Source organism: Arvicola amphibius, chromosome X (genome assembly GCF_903992535.2).
Source record: "Arvicola amphibius chromosome X, mArvAmp1.2, whole genome shotgun sequence".
Taxonomy (NCBI): domain Eukaryota; kingdom Metazoa; phylum Chordata; class Mammalia; order Rodentia; family Cricetidae; genus Arvicola; species Arvicola amphibius.
The window spans coordinates 54,209,613-54,222,917 of NC_052065.1; the positions used below are offsets into that span (position 1 = coordinate 54,209,613).

The 13,305-nt window shown below is 40.1% G+C and overlaps 1 protein-coding gene across 1 annotated transcript in view; it reads left to right on the forward strand.

Moving 5' to 3' along the window:
* Zc3h12b (zinc finger CCCH-type containing 12B) overlaps positions 1-7,858 on the forward strand; it is a 29,975-nt gene extending 22,117 nt beyond the window's left edge. Inside the window, exons 2-5 of the mRNA XM_038317471.1 lie at positions 2,287-2,426; positions 4,370-4,604; positions 5,202-5,308; positions 6,438-7,858. Of these exons, the coding sequence (XP_038173399.1) occupies positions 2,287-2,426; positions 4,370-4,604; positions 5,202-5,308; positions 6,438-7,858 (1,903 nt within the window). The remainder of the gene's footprint in view (positions 1-2,286; positions 2,427-4,369; positions 4,605-5,201; positions 5,309-6,437) is intronic.
* Positions 7,859-13,305: the final 5,447 nt, after the last annotated feature.

The following is a 13,305-nucleotide window of genomic DNA, read 5'->3' on the forward strand; positions in this document are numbered from 1 at the left end:
GCTGCATCCCTCCACCCGGCTAGCTTTACACCCAAAATAATTACACGGAAACTGTATTCATTTAAACACTGCCTGACCCATTAGTTTCAGCCTCTTATTGGCTAACTTCTCACATCTTGCTTTAACCCATATTTAGTAACCTGTATAGCACCACGAGGTGGTCACTTACCAGGAGAGATCTTAACCTGCATCCATCTTGGAGAGGAGAGGCATGGCGACGCAGTATGGTGACTGCCTGAAGCGTCTGCCTTCTCTTTCCCAGAATTCTGTTCTGTTTACTCCACCTACCTAATTTTCTGTTCTATTAAAGGGCCAAGGCAGTTTCTTTATTAACCAATGAAAGTAATACATAGACACTCCTCCATCACCTTACAGCTGAATACTATACTGTCTTACCACGTGTTTATTATCCATTCTATCAAAGCTCAGTTGGGTTGTTTCCATTTCCCAGCTATTGTGAATATGTTGGCAATGAACATTGCTGAACAATATCTGTGAAGTAGGATGTCAGGTCCTTTGGTCCTTTGCCAAGGAATAAATGTTGCTGGGTTATATGATAATTCTCCAAACTGATTTCCATAGTTGCTGCACCAATTTGCAATCCCACCAACAGTGAATGAGGGGTCGTCTTTCCTGACATACTTGCCAGTATTGGTTTTCAGTGTTTTCTTGATCTTAGCCATGCTAACTGATGAGGGGGGTACTCTAGGAAATTTTCATTTAAATTTCCCTGATTGTTGGAGGGATAGGGAGGAGGATCTTTGGAGAGATAGGGAGGGGACTGGGAGGAAGAGAGGGAGTGGGAATTTGGATTGGTATTGTTTAAGTAATAACAAAAAAACAAAATAAATAAAAAATTAAAAAAATAAATTTCCCTGATTGCTAAAGATATTGAACCATTCTTGAGATCTTTTTAACTCATTGATATTCTTCTTTTGTAAACTCTGTTTAGATTCATAGCCCTCTTTAAGAAAAACATGTTGCTTGTTTTATTGACTATGCCTTTTGAATTCTTTATATATTGTAGATTTTCATCCTCTATCAGATGGCAAAGATTCCAGTGAGCTTTCCCCTCACTGTAGTACTTCCTTTGCTGTACAGATGTGTTTTAGTTTTACAAGGTCCCATTTGTCTACTCCTGGCCTTATTTCTGGACAAACAGAGTCCTATTCAGAAATCTTTTCCAATATCTATAGCTTGTAGAGTAGTACATAGATTTTTTCTTCTAGGAGTTTCAAATTTCACACTGAGCTCTCTTTGATTCACTCATATTTTATTCAGGGTAACAGATATGAGTCGAATTTCATTCTTCTATATGTAGACATCCAGTTTTCCCAGCACCATTTGTTGAAAATGTTGTTTTTTTCCATTGTGTATTTTTGGCATCTTTGTCAAATATCACATGGTTGTAGTTACATGCACTCATAATTGGGTCTTCTATTTTGTACCATTGCTATGATTTGTCATGCTGTAGCTCTGTAATGTATCTTTAAATGAAGAATGTTAATTTTCTCGATGTTCTTTATGCTGAAAATTACTTTGGCTACTCAGATTCCTAGAGTAGGACAGAGGGGACATACTGCAAAGTAATATAGCTATATGTGACAAACCAACAACCATCATCTTCTTAAATGGAGAAAAACTTGAAGCAATCCCCTTGAAAACAAGACCTAGAAAGTAGTACTCCTCCATTCATTTTCAGGGTAGTGCTTGAAGCATTATCTAGGGTACTGAGACAAGAGAAGGAATTTAGAAAAAGCAGTCAAATTAGCCCCGTTTGCAAATGATATGATAGAATACATATGAAACAAAAAATTCCATGGAACTACTTCTAGAAATAATCAACTATTTGTAGTTTTGTATCAGGATACAAAATCAACTTACAAGAATCAGTATCCTTTTTATAGACCCAAAAGAATCAATGTTGAGAAAGAGCTCATGGAAACAGTACCATTCACAGTAGTCCCCCAAAGTATCTAGCAATAAACTTAAACAAGGACGTGAACAACCTCCACAATGAAAATGTGAAATCTCTGAAGAAAGAGTGAGGAAAACAGCTGAAGGTAGAAAGACATCCCATGCTCATGCATGGGTAGAATTAATATTATGAAAATTACCAAAAGCAATGTAAAGATTTAATATAGATAGATAGATAGATAGATAGATAGATAGATAGATAGATAGATAGATAGATAGAGTAACCTTGTACAAAAAAAGCTGGTTAGGTGTTTCTTTTTGCTGTCTATTATTGATCCTTTTCTCTCTTGTTCTGTATTGTTTCGGAAGCCATGGAAATAAAGAAGAATTCTCCTGCAGAGGAATACAACTTGCTGTGGATTGGTTTCTAGACAAAGGCCATAAAGATATCACTGTATTTGTACCCGCATGGAGAAAGGAGCAGTCCCGCCCTGATGCACCAATTACAGGTACTACTTCAAATAAAAAAAATATTTTCCTCAAGAGTCAAAGTTGAAAAGATAGTTTGGAGAGAGGCAGATGGTCTCAATTTAGATAATTGCTTTTCTAAGTTAAATTTGCTTAAAATGTATTTAGTAAGTGTATCTTTATAAAGTGATCCATTATGAAGCCATGCTTGTTTTGTGGTATGTGATAGTTAAATAAAAACTTCAATTTAGAAAACCATGAAGCACATAATTGGAAAAAAGGACATTATTTTTATTGAAATGGTGATGCATACCTGAAATCCCAATACTCAATAGACTGAGGCAGGAGGAAGATGAGTTTGAGGCTAACCTGTGCCATATAGTGAGTACCAGGGCAATCTGACTGGTAATAAGTTTCAGACACTAGGGAATAAGTCTGCTTATGAATATGACTGATTTTTTCAATAAACTAAAGGTTACATGATATATATATATATACATATATATGCAATCTTATTTTTGTATCAAAGAAACAAATGTGGGGTTTACAAATTATCAGAGAAGAGAAAACAGCCAAAGGAAGTTAAGAAACAATCTGTGTCTGAGGTAAAGAAGGTTCGGAGCCTAGAAATGATCACACTTTTTAAATCTCCACAGAAATGTTTTTGTTTTGTTCTTTTCACATAAGAATGAAATAGAGAATAACAATGAATGTGTAATAACACACTTAATTGGATTACATTTGTCTTTATAGTAGCCAAATTCTAAAATGAATTTTTAAATATTTCTCTATGGAAGAAAGAGCTCATGAGCATAAAGGTGCCTAAATTCCAGAAGAATCGTGATGTGCACCTCATGCAGACAGCGCAGGCACTGCATTTCCAAAGGAACTACTCCGAAAGTCCTGTCAGTGAGTGGGTGGCTGAGTCCTACCTAGAGCTGTCTACATCTGCAGAGCAGTCCCCAGGCCCAGTGTAAGAGTGCTTCTCAGCACTGGTCAAGCCTAGTAAGCAAATTTTCTTCCCAAAATGGCCAGCAAGAGGGCTCAGCAGGTAAAGGCCCTTGCTGCCAACTCTGACAACCTGAGTTTAGTCCCTGAGAACCAAATAATGGAAAAAGAACTAACTCCTGCAAGTTGCCCTTTGATCCCTTCACACATGTCATGGTACACACACACACACACACACACTAAACAAACAAACAAACAAATAAATAGATGGGTGGATAAATAAATAAGTCAATCTTTAAAGAAAAAGGAAGAAGAAGAAAGTCACTGCTTAAGTAATATTGCTTGCTGTCCCACCTTCATTTTGTCTTTCAGGAAACAGTAAAAACTGAAAGTCTCCATGAGCGATGACTTACTCTCCTAACAGACACAGCCTTTGCTATTTTTGAACTCAAACAGTCAAGAAGCTAGGGATGAGGATAGAAATCAGTGGTAGAGCACTTGCCTACCATGCTTTTGATTCTGGGTTTCAACCCCACCACCACAGGAAAAAAAATACCATACTTCAGACAAAGGACAAAACAAAAATCAAGAATGCTAGGGTTAGCTGAGCGTGCTGGTACACATCGGTTATCACTGCTCTTGGGACATTGATATAGAAGAATTTGAAGTCCCAGGCTAGCCTGGGCTGCATAGTAACCCTGTCTCAAACAAAAAAGAAAAAGAATGTTAGATCAAGAGTTAGTAAGTGTTAGTTCTTTCTCTTTGTGATAGATAGTTTTTAAAAATTAGTGTCTGAATCTAGGGTTTTTTGTTTTGTTTTTTAATTTTACTGAAAGAAAAACTAAAGTCTGAAATAGAAGATGACTTATCTAAGTCACAATTCTATTTGATGTCACAGCTAGAGAAGTAGCACACTTATTCTCCAAATACAATAAAAGATTTATCTAGTACTAACTTTTGTTTTGATAATATGGGGATAACATTGTTCATTCCCAAAAATGTTTTCTATTTATGTGGCATAAACATATTTTGATAGATCAAGATATTCTACGTAAACTGGAGAAGGAAAAGATTCTCGTCTTCACACCATCCCGAAGGGTCCAAGGCAGAAGGGTGGTCTGCTATGATGACCGGTTCATAGTCAAATTGGCTTTTGATTCCGATGGCATCATTGTGTCCAATGATAACTACCGAGACCTTCAAGTTGAAAAGCCGGAATGGAAGAAGTTTATAGAGGAGCGGTTGCTGATGTATTCTTTTGTGAATGATAAGTGAGTTTCTTTCTAGTAAATTCTAAAGAGTTCATCACAAGTTTCCAGGAGTAATGCATTACATTTCAATTAACGTATACTGAACACTTACTCTATACCGTGAATTCTGCTGGTCGCTACAAAGATAAAAGATTGACTAGGAAGCAGGACTCACCCTCAAGGGACTTAAAGACTAGGAGAAGAAAGGGAGAGATAGGGGAGAGAGAAAATAATGGCAGGATGCTAAAAGTTGCTCTATCTCTTGAAAAGAATTCTACAGAATAAAGCGGGCTGCTGGGTATGGCATGTGAAAGGAACACTATGAGAAAATCTACAAAGATATGGAAGTGGCTGGTGTGCAGGGGAGACGCCGTTCATGGCAGCATGACTGGTGCAGACAGACCATGAAAGAAGGATGCACACGGAGATCATCCTTCCTGTGTAATCAAGTAGAAAGAAAGGGAAGAAACAATGGCTCGTCGTTAGACAGCTGAGGGGTAGAAAGCACCATTAGAATGCTGTAACAATTGGGCGGCCAGGGGAGAAGGCAGGCCTGAACCCTTACAAGCGTGCTGGTGACAGTAGGAAACAATTCACGTCTCGGTGGCTTGCTTTCAGATTCATGCCTCCCGATGACCCTTTAGGACGCCATGGTCCGAGCCTTGAGAATTTCTTAAGAAAGAGACCTGTTGTTCCTGAGCATAAAAAGCAACCCTGTCCTTATGGTGAGTACGTCCAGACAGAGTTGAGTTGTATACGAAGGGAAACATACAGATTCCTGCAATGCTTTTCCTTTCCACATTTCTCTTTCAAGAGAGAAATCTTGGCTCATCCACTTTCCGTGAATGAACATCTGGGTCTTTATGTACTCCCAGCTAGGTACATGGAGAGACAGCTTAGAAACTGCACAGGGAAAAAGGAACTCGGATTGAAGAGGAGATTAGCTGTCACTTAACATAGCACACTGTCCCTTGGGAAAATGTGCTCCAGATGCCCAAGTCCTGAATGGTGTTGCTAGGAATAAGGATGAGCAGAAATTATATAGCCTCGGGAAGCAGAAGGGGCCATTGCAAAGGGTTGACGCTAAACAAGGTCATGTTCCTCAGGCAGGTGACTATACCCTCTGTCAATTGATTGTCCATCTTCTTCTGATTTGCACTTCACATTCCATTTTCATTTGTACTTCTAAGTACTTTTTTAAAAAAGTGTTCTTGTGCTCTTACCCAAATCCCCCTGATACGAAGTTTGTGAGCCTCACAGAGCAACATGAACTGCTGGGTCTGGGGCTATTTAGGGTGTCTGCGTTTGTTGAAGAATCACTTGTTGAGGGGTGGGTGTGTTTTTGTTTGTTTGTCTGCGAATCATGTTCAAATCAGAGTATGTTCATGTGTGTTGTCTCATTTCATCTTTACCAGAATCCTGTACTATAGGCTTGGTTATGAACCTTTTTACCAAAGAGGAAAATGAGCCTTAGAAAAGAGTCACTTGGCCATATCACAGTCAGTAAAGGACATAGCTGGCCTTGAAACCCACTTCTCCCTGGCCTCCAAACATGCGCTCTCTGCACTGTCAGCCTGCTTTCCGTGCCATCACCTCAGCCTAGTCAACTAACTGCTCAGCTCTTAGCTCTTATCCTGCAGTTTCCTCCGAAGCTTTCAACTCTCTCCCACTCCCTCACAGTCTGTGCTGACTCCTCGGTGTTGTCTGTCTCTCATCTTTGTGGAAAATTAATTTTCTGCCTTAACCCCGAACAGTCTAACCCTAACCTGAGTGACCAGAATGTTAGGACAATTTCTGGCACAGAGGGTTACACCACTATGAGAGAGAGTCTTACCCCAAGGCATTATTTTTCAGGCAAAAAATGCACCTACGGCCACAAGTGCAAATACTATCATCCGGAGCGGGCCAACCAGCCCCAGCGTTCGGTGGCTGATGAGCTCCGCATCAGTGCCAAACTGTCCGCAGTGAAAATACTGAGCGAAGACACCCTGGCCAAGTGCGGCACAGGGACGGCTACAGCCAAAGGTGAGATAACCTCAGAGGTCAAACGTGTGGCCTCCAAGCGCCAATCGGATCCCAGCATCCGGTCTGTGGCTGCGGAACCTGAAGAGTGGTTGCCCATTGCGCGTAAACCTGAGGCCAGTTCTGTCCCTTCACTTGTGACCGCTTTAAGTGTTCCTACAATCCCTCCCCCCAAAAGCCATGCAGTGGGTGCACTCAACACCCGTTCAGCCAGCAGCCCAGTGCCAGGGTCCTCCCATTTCCCCCATCAAAAGGCCTCTTTGGAGCACATGGTCAGCATGCAATACCCCCCCATCTTGGTTACCAACAGCCATGGCACCCCTATTAACTATACTGAGCAATACCCAAAGTTTGAGACGATGGGGGACCATGACTACTATTCAGTGTTAAGCGACTTCTCCAAAGTGAGCATCAACAGCATGCATAATCATGAGTACTATATGACTGAAGCAAACCAGGGGGTATATGTTCGGAATCCCAGCCTCTGTACCGACAGTCACATGAGCCATACCAGGAATGACAACTATTCCTCTTACAACAACTTGTACTTGGCTGTAGCTGATGCCCATCCCGAAGGCACTTTGAAGCTGCACCGCTCAGCATCTCACAACCATCTTCAGCCGTTTTCCCATGGTTACCATGAAGCCTTAGCTAGAGTGCAAAGTTATGGTTCAGAAGATTCCAAGCAAGCACCACACAAGCAGTCAGTCCCTCACTTAGCTGTGCATACCCAGAACTCAGCAACTGGAGCACACTCTAGCTGTCCTGGAGACTACACCATGCCTCCCAATCTCCATCCTGTGGGAGCCTCCCAGCCAGGCCGTGCTCTGGTGATGACTCGAATGGATAGCATTTCTGACTCCCGCCTCTATGACAGCAACCCCATGAGGCAACGGCGGCCCCCTCTGTGCAGGGAACAGCATGCTAGTTGGGACCCATTGCCCTGTACAGCTGACTCCTATGGATACCACTCCTATCCCTTAGGTAACAGCCTCATGCAACCATCTTATGAACCAGTCATGGTAAGGAGCATGCCTGAAAAAATGGAGCAGCTTTGGAGGAATCCTTGGGTTGGAATGTGCAATGATGCCAGGGAGCATGTGATACCAGAGCACCAATATCAGACGTACAAGAACCTCTGCAACATCTTCCCGTCTAACATTGTTCTTGCAGTGATGGAGAAGAATCCGCACACAGCAGATGCACAGCAACTGGCAGCCTTGATTGTTGCCAAACTTCGGGCTGCACGTTGACATGACACAAAGGACTTATTCCTTTACATAAATATGAATACTAATAATACATGACACTATAATTCTAATAAGTAATAATTTGTGTTGTACTTTTCAAATTACAGAGTGTTTATATCATTTTAGTCCATATCAACTCTGTGAGGTAGATCTTGGTAACATCTAATTTTATAGAGACGGAAACTGAAGCTTGATGAAGTTAGCAGACCTGCCAAGGTCACACTGCTAGTAAATGACCAAGTCAAGATACAACCCGAAGTTCTCTGGCCCAGTGTCCCATGCCCTTTTCCACTGAAGTGTGGAGGTAATAGAGGACAAAACCCAGGTTTTGTCTAAATGCAAGAAATCCCAAGGGATTTCATTACCGTTGTTTTCTTTTTGAGTTTTTGGAGACAGGGTCTCTCCTATTAGCACAGGCTTTCCTGAAGTTGCTATGTTGACCAGGCTGGCCTTCAACTCACTCTGCCTACGGAGTGCTAAGACTGAAGGCGTGTGCCACCACACCCAGCTACCAGGGTTTGCTTAGTCACATATTCCATATTATAAAGTATGGATCATTTGTCCAATTTAGAGAGCAAATACATGAGGATCAGATTGTATTGTGAATTAACCTTTTAAGGGTTTATAATAGAGATATTTAAAACTAAAAGTAACCACAGATTTTATTGCATGGGTATCTGATCATTCAATATCTTTAGCCAAGTATAGGGGCCCATTTGAAACTTCTAAAGATATAGATGAATCCTCTTAGCAATTCTACTGCATGTATGAATTTATACATTTGGTTTGAGATGTGTTTGTATCTCTGTTATCAACTTTTTTATCGTGATAAGAAGACTGTAAGCTCTATACAGTCTATAGTTTACACCTGTATAGATCACAAATACAACTCGATGATTTTTGTCACATTTTATACTTTCAATTTGATTCAAAAGTGAAATCACATGTCAACATTTAAACTTTGCTTTCTTGAGCACCAGAGTAAAGCAGCCGTATTTCTTTTATATTTTACTTGACCACATTTATTAACCATTCTTAGCTTTCAAATCTCTTCACCTTAGCAAATTAGGGGTCAGGCTGAAGTTTTCTATAGAGGAGGTACTCTAAGTGCATATTCAACACTTAGTATGTATGTATATTATACACAAGCGCTAAAGAGCTGGACCAGGACCAAGGGACTTACTACCAGAATCTACTTCCCTTATCCCAGGAGGGATGGCATTACAGAGTTGGAACTTTTGACCAATTCAACATTATAGGACAAAGTGTCGTGAAAGAGTGTGCATAATCATGTACACCACCCTCTCCTGTTGTCCACCCTTTGAGCAATAAGATCAGTCATTGGTAGAGCAGAATTCCTCCAGGAAACAAAACCAGGGTATTTTCTAGGTGGCAAAAGAGCAGCTTCCAAAGGGAAAGTGCTCTGCTATGCACTTCGAATCCATGCAGAGAGGGTGGGCGCACTGGGTGGTAGGTAGTGCTGAGATGTAGTCAATATTAAAGAGGGTTATGACTTTTGGGTCAGGTAGCACGATTTGCATAGTTTGAATCTTACTCTGGGTAGAGTCATTTGTAGCAACACGCCTCTACAAGAGGCAGTCATTGTTTTGTTTTAAGATCGCAGTAAATGAGCCCTCCTTTCTCAATCCATTGTATATTTCAACATTTTGAACGATGCCCAGCTCACAATTTCTGAGGCTGGAACTTACTAACTTCTACAGTCCTTTTTCATGAGAGTTGAGAAGGCCTGGCTGTGGCCTTTTGTTTCTTCATGAGAACGTGTAATACTGCCTATAAATGTTTCTTCCTGTGAAACACTCTGAACGTGAGGCTGTAGTCAGGGTTGTTTCTGGTGGTTTGAATAACGGCTTCCATGCTGCTTTCCAGCTTTCTCTCTGTGAAAGTTGATGAATAGTACATCTTAAACCATATTCCCTTAGTCACAACTTCCCAGTTATGTCCTCCGACCCGCTGGTTGTTCCATTCCCAGTCTACTGATAAAGAGTATTTTCTACCAGGTAGGTCCATACAAACCGACAGTTGTCTCTGCAGTGCTTTCTCGCCTGAGCATCACTTCATACCTTCAGCTTCTTGGACCTTCTAAATCTGCCCCTTGACTAAATCAGGGTATTTGACAATCTCAGATTATTCTGATGCCTTTCTACCAATTAGATCATCTTCTGGCCAATGACTCTGCAGTGTCCGTGAGCTGCCCAGTTCACAGGGAAGCACAGGACACATCTTATTAGCTGCAGTTTATCTGGAACACGTTCATGTTTAAAATGCTAAAGAATTGTAAGCTCCTCCCAGCAGGGGAATTTTTTAAGATAGCATATGTATTTTTTACTTTCTAAGAAAGGATTGCCATTCTTCTCTCCTCGGAAAAAGTGTATGAACCAAAGCAGCTAAGAGCAATGCCTCAAATAACCAGAAATGACCTTTTGTTGATACAAATTGTATCACTTTTCTCCTGATTGTATAGAAACAAATATACAAAACTCATCTTAAACTATGTTTAGTACTTAATTTTCACCATATTTGTGGCACTGTGTGTCACAGGAAAGTAGCCCAGGGGTAACGAGGGAGCTTTTATTTCCAAAGGGCAGTAGTAGTTTATAGACAAATACAGTTTTCAAGGCCTCTTTATTGTTAGATGCACAACTATTGTGTGTACAATCTGCAACATTGTGATTCTCTTTAGCCTATTAAATTTAACATGTCCTTATAAAGGGGAATTTTATAAAGTGTCAATAGTAATAAACCATATGTAAGAATCTTTAATGGAGCTGTATAATTATGAATGCATTAATCCAGTGTGGTTCTTACATTACAGAAACATTTTTTATATCAAGATCTGCACACTTCTTGATGTTTCCATTTTGTCTATAATTATAAAATAGCAAATAAAGAAGAGCATTGAGACCTCGTTAGCGCCCTGCAAGGGGCTAAGTGTGTGTCCTCTGGGATACTTACCACAGCAGGGGTTAAGGCACAGTGTTCCGTGTGGGTTTTGAGGAGCAGCGGGTTCTGTAAGAGGTGCTTTGTAATTTGAATTCCTTCACTGATTTTCTGACCTCATAGCAAACCTGTGCCTATTCAGGCCTTAGACTTTGTAGATTTTCTGATTTTCCTTTTCTTGCTGTGACCTTACTGTTGTTTTCATTTCCATCTAAAGGAGCAAGGTGACTCTGGAGGGTATGGTCAATCCAGGGCCCCCTTTCTATAAGACAGCTCACAGAAAAAGGAGCCTTTGCAAGGTAACACGGAACTCCTGAACTCAATTAAGGTACCAGGTGTGGAGGAGAAAATGACGATATATGGAAATGGTCTGTAAAACTTTTCTTCTAAGCAATGAAGCATATAGCATGATTTTACCCCCCACCTTAATATCGCAACCTTCTAGTTTCTAAGAAATCCTCTGCAATCCATTTTTTTCATTTTGAAATAACCTTTATGTAATAATTCAACCATTAATATCTATTAATCTTTGTTACAGCTTCCTTCTAACATGGGACAGTTCATTGTGAAGAGGCTCTCAGCTAACATTCTATCTGTGCTCTACATGTGCAGCTTTGTACAAATGCCCTGGGGGGGGGGGCGACAATTTCAATAGTTTGTTTTGTTCTGTAAACCAGGTTTGGATTTGCAGAGAGAAAGTAATACCAAGTTGTCCAAAGAGCCCTCCCTGCTCAGGTCTCCTCCTAATAACCCTTCTCTTCCTCCTTCTAGTTTGCTTCTCTTCGGATATGAAACTGAGGAGTGTATAATCTTCAATTGACCAAAATAGCACCAGTGTTAGTTTTCATTTGAAACAAAACCAGTGTATTTCTACAACTTGCTTGTCTAAAGTAGTCAATGCCTCTGTGAAGACCCAGCATATTTGATATCTATTGTATTATAGCTAGCTATACACATAGGCAGATTGACTATTTTTAGTCCTGGTTTGTGTATCATTGAGCTATAGTAATTTGTTTTATCCATTTGTGGGATTAAACAGTATTGTTTAATGGTTGTAAACTTTTTATAAAACCACTTTGGGTTTCTTATTTGACCCAAACATAATGTAAGTCTCAATGACAAAATACAGAGCCAACCTGAGATGAGTGAAAATATAGCCCTTCTTCAGTTTTGTCTGCTCCTAGGATGCATGTGCAAATGCTTTATACAATATTCTCACTAGCATGAATGTACTGACAACTTCTCCATGAGGTTCTGTTTCACCCGTAGTTGTGATGAAAATGCTGTATTGTTGACAACAATGAACTGTAAACCCATTTACTGCATAAACTATTTGTCTACTAATCACTAATGACTCGTTCTTTAAGAACATCAGCGACAAAAGTCAAAGTCAATGCACACACACTCCAATTTGTTCCTATAAACGTATGACCTTTCAATCTGCATTGTTAAATAAACAATAGGACACAGATCCCCATCCCTTCCTCAGAGTTCACCAGAAATTTACCAACCTTGTCTAATTTTTTGTTTCTTATGGTTCTATCAATCAAACTCAGTCTTACAAATGTTAGGTAAGCATTCTACCCTTGAGCTACATTCTCAGCCCTTGGCATGATGAGAAAGAGTCTTGTTACATAACTCAGGCTGGACTTCAACTTTATACACACATACAATTTGGTAAATGGTCATGACCTCTCAATTCTTCTGACTTTGCCTTTCAAGTACTTGGACTACAGATGTACTTGGGAAAATCATTTTCTTGTTCTTTCTTTTTTGAGAAAGGTTTGTGTATACCCACTATTTGCATATATAAAACAAATGCTTCAGAAAAACACATTCAGTAAACATTTATTGAGGGCCTGTCATGTACTGGGCACTGTTTTATATTCTTAGGAGACAGCACCCCATGTGGAATTTGAAGTGAGTTAACAATGTTTTTTTTTCTTTCAGAAAACGTGTTGTACATAGTATCTATGTGATACATGCACATGTATGGGACCATACACCTGTGTGCATATATGTGGACGCCAGAAAACCTTGAGTGTTTTCCTTTAATGTTTTTTACCTTAACCGCGCCTTGAGACAGGATCTCTCAGTGAACTGAAATCTCACCATTTTGGCTAAGCTGGCTGCCTAAAAAGCTCTTGGAACACAGTTGTCATTTCCTTTAATACTAGGGTTACAGGCATGCACAACCATGCTTTGTGTTTTATGTAGTTGCTGAGATTTGATCTCAGATCCTCCAGCATTCTTATCTATTAATCCATCTCCCTAGATCCTCAAAAGCATTTTCTAATCTGTCCTGCTATGCACAATTTTTATAAATTTCTGAGGTAACTATCCTGCAGATTAAGAAAATGTGATGATTTGCCCAAGGCTGCTCTAATTAAGTACTGGGAAATGCTTGGAACCTGTGTCATTAGGCAGCTTTTTCTTGTCAACCAGTGCATCTCAAACTCCATTTTGCATCAAAATAATCCCAAAACCATAGA